General features: G+C 41.4%; 1 protein-coding gene across 1 annotated transcript in view; it reads left to right on the plus strand.

The window, feature by feature from the left end:
* Window positions 1-5809: 5809 nt before the first annotated feature.
* Window positions 5810-21847, plus strand: part of LNPK (lunapark, ER junction formation factor) — a 67843-nt gene continuing 51805 nt past the window's right edge. Inside the window, exons 1-2 of the mRNA XM_073646890.1 lie at window positions 5810-5967; window positions 20300-20378. Of these exons, the coding sequence (XP_073502991.1) occupies window positions 20352-20378 (27 nt within the window). The 5' untranslated portion in view covers window positions 5810-5967; window positions 20300-20351. The remainder of the gene's footprint in view (window positions 5968-20299; window positions 20379-21847) is intronic.

The following is a 21847-nucleotide window of genomic DNA, read 5'->3' on the forward strand; positions in this document are numbered from 1 at the left end:
AGCCATTAGAGTTCTATACTGGCTATGATGCTGAAATTTGGCATACTAGCTCAACTTTTGCTGCTAAACACGATAAAATTATTACCGGCTATGACAAAACAACATTTCGGCGGCAATTTTGTGTCAAAGTAGCTTGTAAAACGCGTCGCATAAAATTTATGCCAAACTTTGCCCATATATAACTCAAGAACAAAAACCAATAGTAACTGGTGCTTTGCCCTGTACACCAAACATCTACATGACTTTGCATTGCTGCAATATCACGGTCAAATCATAGGTATTTGTGGAAATATTCACACCCACATATGATGAAAAACGTAAAAAAAAAACGAATTTTACCTATTTTTTTTAGGTCAAATTTCTCAAAAAGGGTACCCCTAAAATATATTAATTCCGATATCATTAGAAAGAGCGCATTTTTCTCTACAAGGATCATTGTTTTCTTTTTAGAGTCTCTCAGTTTAAGAAAAGAAAAATGCCACTGAACATGGTGTTATTTATTAATAAGCAATGAATGGTAACTGCACTATTCAAACCCTTGCGTTGGTCCATGGTGGTTATACCACAATCAATTCCCTAAGAATTGGTATTATAATCCTATTAAGAATTGTAATAATGCTGTCTTTCGAGAATTGGCAGCCCCATCGCCTAGGAGCCATGGCTGATAGCCATGCAAGGCCAGCCGCGGGCGGTCTCTTTATCGCAGGTTCCGAACCCTGAGGGTGGGTGTCTTTGCCTAGGATCCCAAGCCTAATATTGGGTATCTTTTGTTGGTTCCCAAGCCATAATGTTCAGTCTAAGTGGTCTGGAATTGTTGCTGAATTTGCAACATAATCGGTTCAGAGAAGCCGTATTGTCGGCCCATTGCTGTTGCAGCTGGTGCTGGAATTATTGCAATGATTGACTGCTCGGGAATCCAGCATGTATCATTTCTCACAGGCCAGTAAAAGAAGCTAGCTGGTCCATGAGGATGTATAAAATTTATTAATGCATCATGGTCATCGACTGAAATTTCAGAAATATTTCCAATCCACCAGTTCCTATCGTAAATGCAGGCAATGTATTGCCCTGGCTGGAGGTTTGCAATTGGCACAAAAGGCATTTCTGATCTGACAGATCTATCTACATGGGCAATGAAAGATGATGGGTCATTTGACACCCTTGAAATGCGAATCTTTTTGTCATCAATTGGCACAAACTGGTGATTTTCTCTTGTTCCAGCAATTGTATGTCCATCTTTGAACCTTTCCTCTTGAACTACCCGTATTTCGTCAATTTTTTCTTTTGGAACAAAAAAAAATTTGAATAAATCCACCGGGGTCAGTATTTGGTTTTCAGTTGGGCGTTGAAGACTGGCACGAGCTGCCAACCTCTTTGCTGTCCCTCCAATCCCATCACAGGGCGACTTTCCATGACTGGTACCAAAAAAAATTCCATTCAGCGCTGATATTGAAATCAGCATTGTGGTGGCACAAGTTGAGAAAATTTTTGTACTGGACTGCAGATCCATTGCTGAAGTAGTGGATATGACGAATCCCATAGATGAGAGTCTTGAGATACTCCACAATTACAGTTAAGAAAGTGTGGACTGCAACTGTGTCATGTCGTGAGCAATCACTGATTATGCACAAGCTGATGTTCTGCGCAGCTTCACCATTTAACTCCTTGAAGTAAATTACAAATGGGTGTACTGTAGCTTGACTATTTTCCCAGTGGAAACCTTGAATGGCATCTTGAACAATACATGAGTAATTTTCAGCAAAGTCCATAAGGATCACAAGCTCTCCAGGTCTCAGATTTTCCTTCAATGATTTGAAATAGCTACTTTGATGCTTGGCGATGTAGTGATGGCTACAAAATTTAGAAATTTTCAAAACCAATTCTTCAATGAAATCTTCTATAGTCAGTTGTTTGGTATCAAGCGTGTCTCGATCAGTGTGAATCCATTGTTTGAACTCAATAATATCTTCAGGGTCACTGTTGACAAACACATTGACTAGAAATTCTTTTAAGGCTGAGTTCACACGATGCGTTTTTCATGCGTTTCCGCTGCGTTTTTGCAGTTGCGGAAACGCCGCGGAAACGCATTAAAAACGCATGGTAGAAGGGCAGCAATGTTCCCCAATTGAAATCTATATGTGCTGTGCCCATGATGCGGATTTTTCCGCAGCGTAAACGCTGCGGTCAAAAATCCGCAGCATGTCATTTAATTTTGCGGAAACGCTGCTCTTTTGCCGCCATTGACTTGCATTAGACCGCATGGAATCCGCATCACTGTATATGTTGATGCGCTTTTCATGCGGTCTAATGTGCGGATGGTACCCGGGTGTGGAGAGGACTCTCATCCAGACCCAGGTACCATTAAAAAAAAAAAGAATAAAATAAAAAATATATATATATATTCTCACCTTCTGACGGCCCGCGCAGCGCTCCTGCTTGGTTCCCGGCACTTCGGGGTTGAATGAAGAAGGACCTTCGCTGACGTCAGAGTCATGTGACGGGTCACGTGACGCCGACGTCGGAAGGTCCTAAAGTCTTCACTGCCGGCAGCCGGGACCGAGCGAAGCAGGACACTGGGGGCTATCAGAGGTTAAAGTATATATTTATTTTTTATTTTTTGACATTCACACACTATATAAATCCATGCCGGTTGCATGGATTTATATAGTGTAAAGTTGACAAGCACTTTCCAAGTGATGCTAAAATCGCTTGGGAAGCGCTTGTCAACCCGCATGCGGAAATGAAAGTGAAGAAAGCTTCACATCTGCATGTCCCTGGCAGGAAACCGCATGTACAATCCACATGCGTTTTTTCCTGCCAGAGAGATGCAGAAACGCTCAGGAAAAAATCCTGAGCATTTCTGCATCGTGTGCACATACCCTAAAACTTCAGGACCCGGGCATTTATCACAACGGCCAAGCATACAGTCCTTGGATTCAATTCCACAGACCATTTTGCATATGAGCTCTTTGTAGTTATCATTGATTGTGCATGCTTCAAGCATTAGTTTGACATTTTGGTGAATGGTACACACACACAAACGGAACGTGTTCCAGCAGATCCAACGGTTATGCACCACTTTGGCCGAAGCTCACAAAACTTGGAAAATCCAATTTCAGGGCCATTCCGATCCCGATAGGCAACAAACATTTCCCTCATATTGCTCAGTAATAGTCGCTTTTGCATCTGCTTTTTTTCTCCTGCTATTCGCACTGATACGTAGTCTTTTTTTACCAGGGCACATTCGACTGAATTCATCATCCTCAAAAAATGCCTGCACCTTTTTCTTCACTTCCTCAGAAACTTTCTTGCCACATTGATCTAGGTAAGGCTAAGATCCCATGTTCACATTTAAGCTTTCGAGCTTGTTTGACCATTCGTTCAGAGACACCGAATTCGTCTGATATAGCCTTAATGGACCAACTTTTAGGTGCCAATGTCAAGATTTGGACTTTTTCTGCCCGACTGGACACCTGCAGCTTTTGCTTCAAATCTGCCAAAAGGTGATTGTAATCCAGACACATTTTGCACTGTGCTGTTTTTGTTTGCTCAATGTCTTTCGGCTCAAGCCCTCCAATTGAAGCAATCTTGCTAGAAAATGCATTTTGTACCTGGCTTATCTTTCTCCTTGCATATCCAAGTGAATCCCGCTGGCTTACCCGTGGATATTTCAGAGGAGAGATGCCAATGGATGTTAAGCTTGAATTTAGACTTTCAGGAGAACATTCCATTCCATCTGGATCTGATTCAGAGGAAACTGGATCAGCTGATTTTTTCCTGTTAGCAAATTCTTTTCGACATGATGCACACATCTTCTGGCCAGGCTTCACATCATTCTTTGTAAATTCGTTCAACTGGTCAGCTGCTAACAAATTGATAGCTCGCAAATTCTTTTTGGTGTTATGACCTTTCTTCCCAAAAGGATTGCAACACGATTTTTGCAAATGCTCATATTTGGTCAAGAATGAAGCTTCATGGTGTAAACAGATTTGTGAATGTTCGTCAAAATTTAGTCCCACTCGTCGACGCAGCAATTTCTGTTCATCCAATCCAAAGCTTGTAAACAATTTCAACTCATCCTTGCTATGGGTGAATGTCTTAAGGTGGCACTTCGAATTGTTCGCAAGGCCGACAGAGCCTGGGCCGATTCTTCATCAATTTCATTCTCCACCGCTAAAAAATATATGCATTAAAATGTAACAATAGTCAATAACTTTTCATAAACAAAAAGGTTTATAGGTTTTTGATTATAATAGACATTGCTAGCAACAATACAACTCTAACATGTGATAAGAATCAGAAAATCAAACACAAAATCAATGCATTACGCGCATAAATAACACCATGTTCAGTGGCATTTTTCTTTTCTTAAACTGAGAGACTCCAAAAAACAAAAACAAATGATCCTTGTAGAGAAAAATGTGCTCTTTCTAATGATATCAGAATATATTTTAGGGGTACCCTTTTTGAGAAATTTGACCTAAAAATAGGTAAAATTCATTTTTTTTACGTTTTTCATCATATGTGGGTGTGAATATTTCCACAAATACATATGATTTGACCGTGATATTGCAGCAATGCAAAGTCATGTAGATGTTTGGTGTACAGGGCAAAGCACCAGTTACTATTGGTTTTTGGTCCTGAGTTATATATGGGCAAAGTTTGGCATAAATTTTATGCGACGCGTTTTACAAGCTACTTTGACACAAAATTGCGGCCGAAATGTTGTTTTGTCATAGCCGGTAATAATTTTATCGTGTTTAACAGAAAAAGTTGAGCTAGTATGCCAAATTTCAGCATCATAGCCAGTATAGAACTCTAATGGCTATGTGCCAAAGTTTGCAAAATCCTCTTAGCTGAAGCCACAGGCTTGGTGGAACCTCCAGTGAAAGGTCAACAGTGCCCAATGTATTTGAGATCTGGCCCTAAAAATGTACAGAACCTCTTTTCAAACATACATGTACATCCTTATAAATTTTCAACAAAATCGGAGAAGGTCGAGTGGGGACGATTTTTAAAACTGGTCCACTTGATGTGGAATGACCCTCTCATAAACTTGCATTGAGAGTTTGTGGCGTAACTTCCAGCCAGTCAGAAGTTATAGGCACAAGATGGTGCTGAAAACTGGTGAAGACGCGGGAGGGTGAGTGTATGCCCGTGGCAGGGGGCTTCGATTTAAAGCCCAACCCCAGCCCTGAAAAAAAACCTGCTGGAGTGGTGCTTTAAAGAAATTTTCCTCTTTTACTACAAACTGTGTGAACCCCCCTCCCCTGAGCTTTACTTACCCTCCTGGGATCCAGCGCAGTCTCCTAGTCTCTGTTTGGTGGCAGCGGTGCCATCAAGTTAACGCTGCAGCCAATTACATCGTCAGAGCTCTTGAGTTCACACAGTGCATTTTTTTATTTTACAATGTAAACACAGAATTTCCATTGCAGTTTTGGAATAAAAAGTCACTTGATCCTTTCAAAATGATTAACAGGAAAATTAATAAAAAAATGTACATAAATACAATAGAAATAAAAAAAAACACTATCTGGTGCATTTTTACCTCAGGGGAAAAAAAAGGAGCAAAAGCCATGCTGAATCCTTTCCTGTGAGATGTGGTAGCGATCAGTAAAAGGAAAATAGCGTTTCCCCGTCTATAACTGCGTACACACTGGCAGCACCGTTGTTCCAGAGCCGCTTATGGTTCTCTGACAGCGGCCGACGCTGTTGTCCCAGTCATGTGATCACTCACCACATCTTGCTGTGGCGCATTCCCGCCATTTTTAAAACTGCCACGTCACTGAGCGACGTTGAGCCACGCCTTCGTTGTCTGATTGGCTGCTGGGAGCGCAGTGCGTGTGACGTCGGCGTTTGAGGAGTGGAGGGCGGGGCCGACGTCTTGGAGAAAGGCCCTCGCTGTATGAATACTTGTGGGCGCAGGAGGCGGAGGCGGCTTTGTTGTGGCGCTGCTGTCACTCTCAGGTAACGCTGCCTCTGTGCTGTGTGATAGCCCGGTGTGTGCAGGGGGAGCCGGGGCCGGCACAGGCCTGTCACTGCAGCGCTTCCCTTTTTTTTTTTTTTCCCTTGTCCGCTTATTGCCCGGTGTGGCCGTGTGACAGCCGCCACTCGTGTCCTGACTGCAGCCCCACTGACATGTCCTGCACCTGCTCCTTACATGTGAGCAGCAGTTTGCCGGGCTCTGGGAGACAGTGGGCCCCTCAGTGCCATCAGTACAGGAGTCCTAACAATCTGTGCGCTGTGCAGGAGGCAGTCCCTTCTATAGCACCCACATTACACTCCATAAGCACCACAGGTGATGGGAAGGAAAGAGCGTGGTACGTGAGGGAGCACCCAATCTGTAGGGTCCTGGGAAGATAGGGATGGCCTAATGTGGGGGGACGGCCAGCGGTATGGTCACTATGAGCCCCTTCTCGCCTTCCCGGAGCTGTAACTTTCAACTAACAAATAATTGTATCAGGGTCCATTCAACTTAATTATTTTTTTTAGGGGGAGGTAAAGTATCTTTTTTTAATACTTTTATATTTATGGAATAAATCTGATATTTTGTTAGTTGGGACAGTTCTGCACATGACGATACCAAATATATATATATATTTTTTAAGTGATTGTTCCATTTCAAAAAAGTTTTTCCTGTACGTTCCATTACTAATAAGAATCCAAATTGTGCATTGCTCACCTTCCCTGGGTCCAACAGTGAGTTTCCTCCTTGTGTGTATATGCTTTATGGACGTCACATCTGTAGTGTTGAAGACGGCATAAGATAATCTGGTCTGCCGTGCCCGCCTGACTGTCTGCACATAACATTTTCTACATAATATTGTAGGAAAAATAGGGTGACTTAAACTCTTCCCCTTTTTTTTTTTTTTTTTTATACTTGAACCTGCAATTGCTTGTAAATTACACTATAATACCATTACCTCTCAATTGGCCCTTGACTGTAATGACAACACTGTCGGCACTCCATTTCCTCTTAAAGGGGATGTCCATTATTATTTTAGTTTTCAGGCCCATAGAAAAAAAATGAACAGGCAGGTAGTTGTTAAAAGATGCAGCTACCTGCCTGTTCTATCCGGCACCGGCTCAGAGTGGACACAGACCGTTCCTGCCAGCGATTCAGCTGCTCTTCCTTTTCTACTCTGCTGACAGGTGTTACTGCCGACATCATGCTAATTGACAGCCACCTTCCTGCTGCTAGGCAGTGGAGAGCCGGCTGTCAATCAGCATTATATCGGCAGTGACACCTCGTCAGCAGAGCAGAAGAGCGGCCACTGCCCAGGCAACGTGGCGTCGGTGTAAGCCTCTGAATTGCCGGCAGGAGCTGTCTGATTGCTCTGTTCCGGCCTTAGATCGGCGCCGGGCACAATAGGCAGGTAGTTAGCAACTGCTTGCCTGTTCTTAGACTCGCAGTAAAAAAATTAAATACTAGATAACCCCTTTAAAGAGACCATGACCGTGCACTCTAATCTGTAGGCAGCATGTTAGGCTATGTGCCCACAGTCTGTACTAGCAGCGTTTTGGACGCAGTTGACCTGCGGTGCATCCAAAACTCTGCGTTGTACAGTAGAAGCAAAGTGGATGGTATTTATAGAAATCCCATGCCCACTGTGCTTCTATTTGAAGCCTCGTAAACTCATCGGCGGTGTGGCTTTACAAGCCACAGCATGTCAATTTCTGTTGCGGAGACGCTGGTCTCCGCAACAGAAATCTCCACAATAGAATGTATAGAGTGCCTTAACTCCACAATGGACACATGGATTTACTTGCGTGATTGGACTCAGCAAAAATGTGCTGCGTCCACAGCACTTCTGTAGCCTGATTGTGGGCACATAGCCTTATAGACCTGGGGTGGGATGTGTAGATTTATGCATAGTTTTGTGAGAAAAGATTCAGTATAATATAAAGCTGTCAGTCACTGATGGGACCACCCACCGAGCTGAAAATCCCAGAACAAGCAGCGGTGTAAAGCCCCGTCTCACATAGCGAGATCGCTGCTGTGTCACGGTTTTGGTGACGCAACAGCGACCTCACCAGCGATGTCGCTATGTGTGACACTTTGCAGCGATCAGGCCCCTGCTGTGAGATCGCTGCAAAGTGTCCTAGACCATTTTTTGGTCGTTGCCCTCCCGCTGGTCAGCACACATCGCTGTGTGTGACGAAACGGGAGCAGCGATCAGGCTGGTAACCATGATAAACATCGGGTTACTAGGGGCACACGCGCACCTAGTAACCCGATGTTTATCATGGTTACGAGCCTGCTAAAGTGAGCGGTAACCTCCCGCTCACCGTAGCAGAGTGGTAACCATGATAAATAACGGGTTACTAGGGGCACGTGTGCCCCTAGTAACCCGATGTTTATCATGGTTACCAGCCTGCTCCTGCTTCAGCAGGCTGGTAACCGGAGCAGGACATCGTGGAAAGATTCTTTCCACAATGTCGCTGCTCCCCTGATCGTTGGTGAGCCTGCCTGTTTGACAGCTCACCAGCGACCACATAGCGACGCAGCAACGATCCCTGACAGGTCATATCGTTGTCGGGATCGTTGCAGCGTCGCTAAGTGTGACGGGGCCTTAAGTCATACATGTCAAACTCTGGCCCGTAGGGTGGTTTTCTTTGGCTCGCAACACAAGAACCGCCACCCCTATGTGGGGCCCATTTATTCTGTATGGTGGACTATGTGGGGCCCAATATACTGCATACTGGTTGTCCCACGACTTTGTCCAAGTTTTTCAGTTTGGCCCTCTGTGTGCTTGAGTTTGACATCCCTGGTCTAAGTAATAGGATTCAGTATATCATGTGATTCATTCTCAAAAAATTGTCATGTGTCAGTCTACTCCGGCCCCCCAATAATACTGTGCCTGCCCCAAATATCTGGGCCCTGTACTGTACTTGTTTCCTTTCTTCCATATTGGTAAAAATGATTCCTGGCTCTGTGTCTGTATTACGTCACTGCTTTCTGCTGATTCTGCACATTGGTTGCCAGCTATGAATACTTTATGGGCTTTAGTCATTACCAGCATTACATATTTCAAAGTTATTTTATTTTGAAATCTGACCTATAAGACTCAGCCTAGCCTATAAATGGCTTCATCAAATAGTCTCTTCTTGGTATCATAAAGTTGTGCAATTTTCAAAAATAAATATATATATATATATATATATATATATATATACATACATACATACATACATACATACATACATACATACATACATACATACATACATACATACATACATACATACATACATACATACATACATACAACCCCCTGGCAAAAATTATGAAATTATGCAATCACTGGGCTCGGAGGATGTTCATTCAGTTGTTTAATGTTGTTGAAAAAAAGCAAATCACAGACCTGGCACAAAGCTAAAGTCATTTCAAATGGCAACTTTAGGGCTTTAAGAAGCACAAAGAAATCAAGATTAAAAATGTGGTACTCAGTAAGGGTAATTTTTTTCAGACCAAGCAGAGGGAAAAATTATGGAATCACTCAATTCTGAGGAAAAAAAATGATGGAATCATGGAAAAACAAACACACAAAAGAACACTCCAATACATCACTAGTATTTTGTTGCACCACCTCTGGCTTTAATAACAGCTTGCAGTCTCTGAGGCAATGACTTAATGAGTGACAAACAGTACTCTTCATCAATCTGGCTCCAACTTTCTCTGATTGCTGTTGCCAGATCAGCTTTGCAGGTTGGAGCCGTGTCATGGACCATTTTCTTCAACTTCCACCAAAGATTTTCAATTGGATTGAGATCTTGATTTCTTTGTGTTTCTTAAAGCCATAAAGTTGCCATTTGAAATGACTTTAGTTTTGTGCCATGTCTGTGATCTGCTTTTTTTTTCAACAACATTAAACAACTGAATGAACATCCTCCGAGCCCGGTGATGCCACAATTTTTGTCAGGGGTTGTATATGGCTGGTCAACATTTGGTGCCTGTCCAAATTAGATATGGGGTGACTGAACCCACTAGTGTTGGTGGAATAAGCTGACTATTTGATGTATGTGGCGTTGTACTGACTTTCCCCTGATTCCGGGCATTGCCAGAGGTGATCAGACCTTTATGCTTTGCTTTCTTGATTTTAATTTGTGGATTAACGACTGCTGTACATATACTCTTGTTATTTACCGTATATATTATCTTTATATATCATCGGTATGTTTTATTCATAAATTCTTTTTCTTGACAAATTTAAGATATTTACTATTTGATATCAGATCGTGTATGTTTTTTGCTATAGCTTTTCAGAATGGAAGAAAATAAACTAAGTGAAAAATAGATTAAAAATAAAATACAAAGTTGGTCATGTCTGGTTTCGGCATGCCAAATCCATTGTTCTGGCAAGTGGGTAAGCTGTCAAATGTTCAACTGATCGATGATGCAGTCATTACACATCATTCGGGCCTGGACTTGGACCTTTAGCAATGAAAAAATGCAAAACTGACAGCTTTCTGACCAGTGTTATTCAATGAAGTTGTTCTGATGGTTGACAATACAGATGAAGCCTCCTGCTTTTTTTTTTTTTAATGAAAATACTGTGTTTTTTTTTTTTTTTTTTTTTTTTTTTTTACTACACTTGTGAAACTGGCTAAAGGCCGTGTTCAGTATATTGGCAGGGTTGCTGATGCAGAATAATGGTGCTCTAGATCAGGGTTCCCCAACTCCAGTCCTCAAGACCCACCAACATACCATGTTTTCAGGATTTCCTTGGTATTGCGCAGGTGATAATTACATCACCTGCACAGGCAATAATCCCATCACCTATGCAATACTAAGGAAATCCTGAGAGCATGACCTGTTAGTGGTAGTTGTGGACTGGAGTTGGGGAACACTACTCTAGATTGCAGTATTTTATGGGTATATGCACACAATCTTTTTCAGGTGGATGCTTAAAGTGCACCTGTCAGCAGGATTGTGCTCAGTAACTACATAAACTGTCAGGTGGGCGAAATTACACTAATTAAAATGATACCTTGGTTGATGAAATCTGTCCTGTGGTTCTTGTTTAATCTTTACTTTCAGTTTGTAGATGATGATCTGCTCGTGCTCCGGGGCGGCCTGTGGGGTGCGCTCTATCTGGTGCTCTGCTTACATATTTATCTGTATGCTCTTATGACAGATCACTGTGCTTCACTGACCTGCCTCCTATTTTACCTAGCCCCTCACTATTAGATGCATTATGTAAAATAGGAGTCAGGTATATGAAGGCACAGTGACCTGTCATAAGAGCATACAGATGAATATGAAAGCAGAGCACCAGATAGAGCGCCCCCCCCACAGGCCGCCCCAGAGCACGGGCATATCATTATCTTCAAACTGAAAGTAAAGATTTCACAAGAACCACAGGGCGGATTTCATCAACCAAGGTATCATTTTAAACAGTGTAATGTTGCCCACCTGACAGTATATGTGGTTTACTGAGGAAAATCCTGCTGACAGGTGCGCTTTAAATGCTAACTAGAATTAACCTATGCACTGCAATGTCAGAATGGCTTGCTGTGCATATGTTCAGTGTTTTTGAGCTTCCTTTAACAGTCTCAGTTGTACGTTCAAGTGCATCTCACAAAATTAGAATATCATCAAAAAAATGTATTTCAGTTCTTCAATACAAAAAGTGAAACTCGTAGATCACTCTGTAATTATATAATATATTTCTATATTTCAGGTGTTTATTTCTGTTAATGTTGATGATTATGGCTTACAGTCAATAAAAACACAAGTCATTATCTCAGTAAATTAGAATAACAAAAAACACATGCAAAGGCTTCCTAAGCGTTTAAAAAGGTCCCTTAGTCTGTTTCAGTAGGCTCCACAATCATGGGGAAGACTGTTGACTTGACAGATGTCAAGAAGGCAGTCATTGACACACTCCACAAGGTCCCAGAGTTCCAGTTTTCATTTGGAAATGAAGGTTCCAGAGTCTGGAGGAAGAGTGGAGAGGCCACAGTCCAAGCTTCTTGAGGTCTAGTGTGAAGTTTCCACAATCAGTGATGGTTTGGGGAGCCATGTCATCTGCTGGTGTAGGTCCACTGTGTTTTATCAAGATCAAAGTCAGTGCAGCTGTCTACCAGGAAATTTTAGAGCACTTCATGCTTCCCTCTGCCGACAAGCTTTTTGGAGATGGAAATTTCATTCTCCAGCAGGACTTGGCACTAGGGCTGTGGAGTTGGAGTCTGAGCTCATTTTGGTGGAGTCTGTATAAAATGGACCAACTCTGACTCCTATATAATATATAATAAATTGGGTACAGTAGTTCAATGCAGTTTGTGGGGAATATTTTTTCATAGGAATTTGGGAAAGTTATGAAATGTCCTATAAATGCCTGTTCGATTCCTGATCTAAGGGTCTAGACTTTTAGCTGAGATGAATCTGTGCTACAGTAAATTTATCACTTAAACATGAGCCATGTATGAGGGAGTCGGAGTCTGAGTTGAAGTCGGTGTCATGGAAATTGAGGAGTCTGAGGTTTGGCTTACCGACTCCACAGCCCTACTTGGCACCTGTCCACACTGCCAAAAGTACCAATACCTGGTTTCAAAACAACAGTATCACTATGCTTGATTTGGTCCAACAAACTCGCCTGACCTTAACCCCATAGAAAATCTATGGGGTATTGTCAAGAGGAAGATGAGACACCAGACCCAACAATGCAGACGAGCTGAAGGCTGCTATCAAAGCAACCTGGGCTTCCATAACACCTCAGCAGTGCCACAGGCTGATCACCTCCATGCCACGTCACATTGATGCAAAAGGAGCCCGACCAAGTATTGAGTGCATTTACTGAACATACTTTTCAGTAGGCCAACATTTCGGATTTTAAAAACATTTTTCAAGCTGTTGTTATAAAGTATTCTAATTTACTGAGATAATGACTTCTGTGTTTTCATTGGCTGTAAGCCATAATCATCAACATTAACAGAAATAAACACTTGAAATAGATCACTCTGTGTGTAATGAGTCTATATATAATATAGGAGTTTCACTTTTTATGTTGAAGAACTGAAATAAATTAACTTTTTGATATTCTAATTTAGTGAGATGCACCTCTATGTATGTATGACCGGAGACACCATAGAAAATTCTTCAGAACCAGTTTTTTCCTAAAGAATCTTCTACTTCATAAACTTAGCTTTTAAACTCTGGCATACTGCTAGACTGTAAATATTTGGGGTGTAAAAGTATTTATTACAGACGTGGTCAGGAGACCTTTTGGGTTACTCTTATTGATGCAAAAAGCTCCAGAGTTTTGAGGCTTTGGCGCGTTTGGGTGTGGACTCTGCTCGGCACCTATGTGTTGGCTGCTTTCCATGTCTCTGCATTGCCTGGAGGGTTCTCTGCTGAGAGACCTGTGTGAAGGAACTTTGTACCTCCCATTTGACTGGTTAACCTTATTTGTTTTTATTATGTAAACCAAGGCATTAATGCAAATATCTATTTAGCAACTTTGTGCAAAGAAACCTATGCAGAAGTGATCATTAGGTTTCTGGAAGTTATTGTTCATGGTTTGCCTAGTCTGTTTGGAAGGACACTAGAATGGATGTATTTACACATTTGTTAATCATAGATCTGAGAGCGACATCCATGTAACTCATAGAAATGTCCTATTCTCATCCGTATTTTTATTTTTTTTTTTTTGCGGATCAGACTTGGCTATTAAAATCTGCTGCCTGAAGAACAGACTTTGTACTTTAAGGGGTATTTCCATCTCCAAGATCCTATCCCAATATGTAGAAGGTGTAATATTAGCAAATACCTCAAACTAGAAATATAGTATAGTTCTCCTGATTCGCTATGTCTCTTTCCTCATGTACAGTCATTGCATGACTTTAGGTATCCATGGTTACGGCCGCTGATATAGTGACAGCTAGTGGCTGTAACCATGGATACCTAAGGTCATACAATGCTTGTACATGAGGAAAGAGACATAGCGAATCAGGAGAACTATACTACATTTCTAACTGGAAGTATTTTGCTAATATTACACCTGCTACATATTTGGATAGGATCTTTGAGATGGGAATACCTCTTTAAGTGTTCTATCAGAGTTTCATCAGTTTTTTTTTTTTTAACTGATCCATTGCTAAGAGTCAATACATAAGGAAAAAAGTTCCAGGCAGTCTACCTGCTTCAGTGGAAGCAAAAAAAAAAAAAAAAAAAACTTGCAAAAAAAAAACACGGATGCAATTGGACCATCAGGTATTCTGCAATACTTAGGGGACGACGGGACCTGATAGCAAGTGCTTAGTGTTTGTATAATGAAATATTAGGGCATTAGATCTCGTAGTTGCTTTGTCAGTGTGTTTTCTGCATGTTCTTTAGCGGGATCTTAATTGCAGGTCTTCTAAATTGACAAAAATAATCTACTGAATTTGTCATGCAGTTAAAAAAGTATGTCAGATATGTCTGATTATGCAAAAACCGCATTCAGTCAACTGCATATGGCTTTTGACTGCTTTGCAACTGCTCCATCTGGCCTTAGTCTTACCTTTACACTACTGAATTAAATCAATGGGCTGTCTGTGTATTTCATGTACATTACAGGTTCTCCAGGGCAATTGCAGTTGCTTTCTGCTCTCTCAAGCCATCTTTAATCCCTACAATTGTACCCTATAGTAATCTAAGTTAGTTCATTAGGACTATAGGGAGTCCGAGTGTTACAGACATACTACAAATGATAAAATGCTGCTGTAAACCCGCCCTCTTAAAACCAGACTAAGTTCTGAATGAGGGACTGGTTTAGCCCATCTCTCCTTTTTATAAGACAGCTATAACCCTTCCCATACAAAAAGCTTCAAATTCTGTTCACTTATGAATTTCCTGGATTTCCGATTTTAAAAGGGCTCACTCAACTCGTCTCCTTAAATGGGTAAAACTGCAAAGTTCGTGTAAAAACACCACCAGCTTTTCAATTTTCTCTCTTATAAATCTTCTTAGTTTTCAAGAGCCAAGTTATTTAATTGTATAGTTTACTTCTCGTTGCCTATATCACTGGCCACCTCTGCAGTATGTCAGCGGTGGACGGTCTCCTATGCAACGAGTGAAGCACTTTCAAGTTCTTTGCTATAGGAGTTTCCACGGCTGCTCTGAAGCTGAATCTGGCCTTCTTAATTGCTCCCACTCTCCTCCAATTCTGCAGAGGCAATGCTGCATCTGCTTGCGGCATCGGAGAGCAAACCATGTCGGCCAGTGGCAATGCTACTGGTTCGGATTATCAATCATTCAGGAGCGCATCACTTCCGTGACGCTGGGGAATGGTGTGCTCCTAAAGATTATAAAGATATAACAGCCCCGTTTAATTTATAGTATTTTGGGAAATTTCCTCTTTGGGTCCAGAGAACTTTTTTTTTTTTGCGGGGTAGGAGATAGATGCGAGTGCTGCGCCTGTACTCTGCTTCTCCTACAGCATCCATCAGCCAGGATTCAGAATGTTTTCAGAGGTGACGCGCGCTGTCCCATGGTTACGTCTTGTTCCAGGAGGAGCGATAGACGCCACAGGGACTGAGTGCAAACCCAGCCTCCTGTGATGTCACATTTGAGACTCCTCTAAAACAAAACTTTACAGGAAGTGCAGTAAAAAAGCAAAACACATTTAGGCTAGATAGGGAAAAGTGTAGGGTATTGTGTAATAAAGACAATTACAAAAGTGGTTAGGGTGTAAGGATAGATATTTAGAAAATACATGTTAGGTGCTAGACCACCCTTCAGGCTGTGTGCCCACAGTCCGGAGCCGATGCAGATTGGATGCTGCGGACTTGTGCAGTGTCAAACCCGCAGCGGCCAGATGTAGCACGGTGGCTCAGTAGAAGCGCTGGGGTACTGGGTTCGAATCCCACCAAGGACAACATCTGCAAGGAGTCTGTATGTTCTCCCCGAGTTTGTGTGGGTTTCCTCTGGGTTCTCCGGTTTCCTCCCACACTCCAAAGACTTACTGATGGGGCTCCTAATCTAGATTCCTTAACGGGGACCGTGCAGATGATGTCTGTAAAGCGCTGTGGAATTAATGGCGCTATATAAGTGATTAAAATAAATGTTACAGCATAATGGATGGTATTTCTAGAAATCCCATGCCCACTATGCATCTCTGTGCACCTGTGGATCACCCTCGGAAACTGACATGCGGCACATCTTTTCAGACCGTAGCATGTCAATTCCTCTTGCGGGTCCTCATCCGGGCTTTCCCCATAGTCTTAACCTCTATGAGGAAAGTCCGCATGTGAAAAAAAAAAAAAAAAATGGCCGCCGCTCATTTGCATAATGAGCGGAAGCCGCAGACGGCTCTTTTGCAGCGTCTGTGCCGCAGGCCTGGACGGATCGTAGACACATACCCTTAAACCATGTGGTGGATGTCTACACGCATGCAAAAACATGAGCAAGAGAAAATATGATGATTTTTTTTTTTATAGTTTATTGGGAAAGTTATAATTTTGTGTCCAGGATTACAATAGGCTTTATGGAATAAATTTCAGAATGTCTGTGACATCACTTTTCTTTGCTGTTAGTTTGCAATAAAAATCTTATAATAATCTATAACAGATTAATGAAACCCTCAGCATGCGGAGATGAATGTTCTAGCCTATGTTTTGGCTTCCACATTGTGGGCTTGTACAGTGAATTAAGAAAATAAAATAAAAAAACCTTGCATGTGTCGTTGTCGGCCTGTGTTGGTTATATTTCAGTGAATTTAGAAGTCTGTTGAAAGAAGAACAATTCCAAGTTCTTTCTTGTCATGAGCTTAAAGTGTGTCGAAAGCATTTCTCGTTATTGTGACTCATGGACAGTTATTTTATAGCTTGACGTGTTTTCTAAATGCCGTGATGGTTACTGGACAATTCTTAATAAGCGGTTTGTTAACAAACCCAAGTGTAAATGGTGAAGGAATATCCTGTCGTTGACATAATTAAAAGGCATTTGTAACCGCAAAGCTTTGCATTGCTTATACAGACTGTCTACTTCTGGACACTGTCTTAGTACTTCTCCCCAAAACAAAAAGAAGTGGGATCCCTCCTCCATGTAACAGACCATCGAAATATAATAAGTTGTCAAGAATTGTTGGATGTCCTGGGCTCTATTCACACAGGCGTTTGTTTCCTTGTCATGTTTGTGTAGTATATAATGCACAAAAAATGGAAATCTGACAGACCCCAATATTAGTCTATGTTCATACTATCCTATATGAGCGTGTTTAGTCTGTCTGCCAGAAAGACTCGGTGTATGCTGAATGTAGCCATAGGCTGACATGTGGCATGGAGAACTCCAGACATATGCCTCGGATATATAAAGACCAAGCATAATGTAAATGGAGCCCATGTCGGGGTAATCTGTCACTTCTATTCTGGGTCCATTACAAAACAGAAACCATGATGCCATTGTCAACAAGTGGGGAAAACAAAGTCCAGCTCGCCCACATGCATTCATTGGAAATCTGGCGCAAAAGAGGCTCCTGTGCTTTAGATGTAGATAAATGCAAGAAAAGGATAATCCAGCTCCACGGAAATCCCCCAAAAAATCTTCTTTTATTGATGCGAATAGAATACACTTCAGCTTGTAAGTTACAATGCCATGGTAATAGATAAAACAAACAACGCATTTCAGGTAGTGAATCAAACATGAAAATGAGAAACTTTCTAATGTATCTAAATAGGGAAATCCGTGGAAACAAACGGACAGAACTCGGGCCAATGTTAAGATTGTTTTAAATTTAATTTTTTATCTCCCCCCCCCCCCCCCCCCACCCACATACATTGACCAAATCTGCATCTGAAATAGGATGAGACTCACCCATTCATGTCTGGATTCGTGGAAAAAATCAAATGCCATGCGGAGCCACAGTATAGTTTCTGATTTTTACGGGTACATTGGCAACTGTAAATGATTAATAGTTCCTGCTGTAATAAACTGATTGTACACGGATGACAAGTGAGGAAAAAAATCGTCCCACTTTTCTGGATGAAACTCTGAACAATTTTTATACATTCGTGTGAACCTACTCTTACTGAAAGAGGCTTATGACAGTTGGTGCTCATAAAGTTCTATGGAGAACTATTACTGTTGTTTCAGGATAATTTGAAGCAAAATGTCTGTTTGCCTCTAGCTCCTCCTCCCCCTGCTCCATAGATCTTTTAAAAGCACTTACTGGTATTTCCTAGCTTTGTAAAGTAGAAATCTGCTTTTACTGAATACAGATTTTACCCATGAATTGAGAGTGAAAGATCGGTCCAGAAGGAGAAACTAGCAGAAATCTGATGAGATATAGGACAGAGTTACTTATTTTCATATGTGCTATTGATTGATTTAAAATAAAAAATCATGCTGGAGGTTAGACCAGGAGATCAGAGCTGTATCTTTACATCTCACATTCTGACAAACCTAAGCTTTGATGTGGGGGCGTGTTCTTATTTTACTGCATTTCTTCTGCCTGCTTATGATTGGACAATTCATACAGGGAGAAAAAGTACACGCCCCCAGTGAAAAATATTTGATAGCACCCACTTGGACTTAGGTGCCAAGTACAGTGATTGCTAATAGCTCCGCAACAGAGAGGCGAAATTAAAATAAACAGACGTCTTATTCCGCTCTGCAGACACTATTACATTGTATGTCCAGTTGAACATGAAACATTTGGTGAAAAGTCCTCTTTAAAGATAGTTACTTTTGAAGCAATGTGAAGGATGGTAGTAGTTTGGCTGTGATTGCTTTGTGGCTTTGCATGAGCTAATTAAAATTCGTTTTAGTGTATGTCGACTTATTGGCTTCTGTTAACCATGTGTTGAAATTATTAAAATCATATGGTATTGAAGTTTTAATTCTCATGTGACTTTGATTGTGCCATGGATTTATGCTTTGTGAGTGTGTACAAGAGTCTGTTCCTAATGCTGTCATTCCTAGATAGCAGTGCATGCTTGTTAGAATATTGATATTGACTTTAGTCATGCCCCTTTCTTTATACATGACTTAATGAGGATCTGTCACCAAATTCCACAATAGAAACTGCTTATATTAATGAATAACTCTCCAAGACTTGACAAGGCTAGTGTACTTACTTTGAAAATCCATGTCAGAATGGCTGTTTAATCCAGTTATTAAAATGAGCATTATGTGAGCCCAATTAGATTTTAGAAAATTCACGAGGCCACGTGTGTTCAGCCTCCAGTCAGCCTGACTGACAGCTGCAGCTTGTGCTGAGCAGAATGAGAGTTCAGCAGAAGGAGGGCACAGGGTCACCGAGAAGTTGTCATTAAGAATAGTTAGGCGGAGATTGAGTTTAAATGGTTGTTCACAAAAAAGTGGGTCCGACCGGACCGATGAGACACTCTGATCCCAAGATCTGAGCTCTTGAACTCTGTGCAGCGGAGGTGGGCATGCTTGGCCTCTGCACCATCCATGGTCTATGGTCCTACTCAGGTAGGAGCGCACAGAGCCCTGTTCTCTGGATAGCTGGGGTCTCTATTTGGCCGGACCCCCAGCGATCAGAAAATTATCCACTATCTAATGGATAATGGTAAATAACAATCTTTAACTATTTTATAAAGATTATACAGCCGTTCTCACTTAGATTTTCAAAGTAATTGTACCAGTTTCATCAGCTCTAAGATCTGTATTCTAATGTATGCAGTTTGTACTGTGTAATCTGGTGACAGGTAGAGTAAAAACTTTTAAATGTATTATGTGTTTAAAGAAGCACTCCTCCCATCAAAAAATGTTATCCTCTTAATATATACATCATATTATATAGCACTGTGTACTTACAATTGCTCCTTTTACTTTTCTACCCAGCTAATTCTTCTCTTTTCCATTAGGTCTATAAGATCACGTGATCAAAATCTGACTAGCGGAATCCTTCTAACCTCTATGTAGAAACAGGAGGTCAATTTTCCCTGCATGAGTCACCACTGCAAAAGTCCCTGACAGGGGGAGGAGTGAGCAGCTGGGTCAGGAGTTGAGGAGGGGGTGATAAATTCAGTGACAAGAGACTTCCTGTTTCTTCCTAGAGCTTAGAAGAATTAGCTGGGTAGAAAGGTAAAATGAGCAATTGTAAGTACACAGTGCTATATAATAGGATAATTGCAATATATTAAGAGTATAAAAACATTAATAGGTGTGCTTCTTCAACTATTAGATGGTTTGAGTCCAGCTGCTATGTCAGTTCTACATGCCGCCTTAAATAGGACTGTAACAGCTGAGAGATTTGCATTTAATATAAGAAAAGTAAAATTGATCAACAGGATTATTTCTGGCATATACACTGTATCTTTTAATTGTCTGCTTAATTCATCCTTTTAGGGTGTGGTGGATTTCGATGCTATAGAGATTTGGATTCATCTGCAGCTACCAAATGGGGGCGCTCCTTTCCAGATGGAAGGTATGTGTAACAGGACAGTTCAAGTGGTTGCCCAAGACACACACTATACTCATACAGTGATCCTCTAGTTTAGCAGCGTAAGACAGCAGGGGAAAGATGTTCGTAGACTACTAGGATGAAGGCCTGGAAATCGCCATTGGACACCAAACAGCTTGTGGAAGCCCCAGAGTAAAGAAACCATGCAGATTGGGAATATAGTTGGGGAGACTGTCAAAACTGATCAAAGCAAAAGTGGAAAAGCTGCACAAAGCAACTAATTTAGGTTTCAGCTTTCCTTTGTCTCCTAACTACTTCTGGATGGCCCATAGATGATAAACATCCCTGCAGTCCACACTTTACTCTTCATTGACATTTTATGACATTAAGGCAGTGTTGTAATCAGCTTGCAGGAGATTGTGCAGCTTTGGGGGCAGGGAGCCGGCTGTCAGACACAGCCAGACTTTTTGCAGAGAAGATAAATCTGGTTTATTACCATGTTTACCTTTTATTGATCACTGTGTACAGTCACTTGTGTATACAGATTAGGAAGCACTGACAGTGCATCCTCCTCCAGGCCCAGCGATCATGTGGTTGCTGGGTGTAGGGAGGGAACATAAGCTGCTATGTTCTAGGTCTTTTGTGGTAGAAAATAGACAGCTATTTCCTATTTTTCTTTACATTTTCTCCCTATTATCTATCAAATGGAAAAAAAAGAGCGAATACAAAAATGACCTAAAATTAAAGGGAAACAGTTATCAGACCTCTACTATGGCCATATAGGGTATAGAGAAGAAAATCTATACATATCTGTATGGCCCATAGTAGAGGTTTGATTGCAGAGAAAAGCGCTTTAATCAACTCTATTTTGAACAGTCTTGGCGTCCGGAAGAAGCCAAGCAATCCCGGCCTATCTGCTTATTATTCCCCCAAATCCCTGCCTATATGCTTAATTATCATAATTCCCTCCCCTGCACATCACTGGGCCCTGTGATGTGCACTGTGCTCTCTGACTTATATAGTATATATAATATTAGTGTCTTGTGAAAGTATTTGGCCCCCTTGAGCTTTTCTACCTTTTGCCACATTTCTGGCTTCAAACATAAAGATATAAAATTAAATTTTTTTTTGGAAGAATCAACAACAAGTGGGACACAATTGTGAAGTGGAACGAAATTTATTGGTTATTTTAAACTTTTTTATCAAATTAAAAACTGAAAAGTGGGGCGTGCAATATTATTCGGCCCCCTTGAGTTAATACTTTGTAGCGACACCTTTTTGCTTCGATTACAGCTGCAAGTCAATTGGGGTATGTCTCTATCAGTTTTGCACATCGAGAGGCTGAAATTCTTGCCCATTCTTCTTGCAAAACAACTCGAGCTCAGTGAGGTTGGATGGAGGGCGTTTGTGAACAGCAGTTTTCAGCTCTTTCCACAGATTCTCGATTGGATTCAGGTCTGGACTTTGACTTGGCCATTCTAACACCTGGATAC

The sequence above is a fragment of the Phyllobates terribilis genome, unplaced genomic scaffold (assembly GCF_046119375.1).
Source record: "Phyllobates terribilis strain yellow unplaced genomic scaffold, ASM4611937v1 Scaffold_9__5_contigs__length_417890890, whole genome shotgun sequence".
In the NCBI taxonomy this organism is placed as follows: Eukaryota; Metazoa; Chordata; class Amphibia; order Anura; family Dendrobatidae; genus Phyllobates; species Phyllobates terribilis.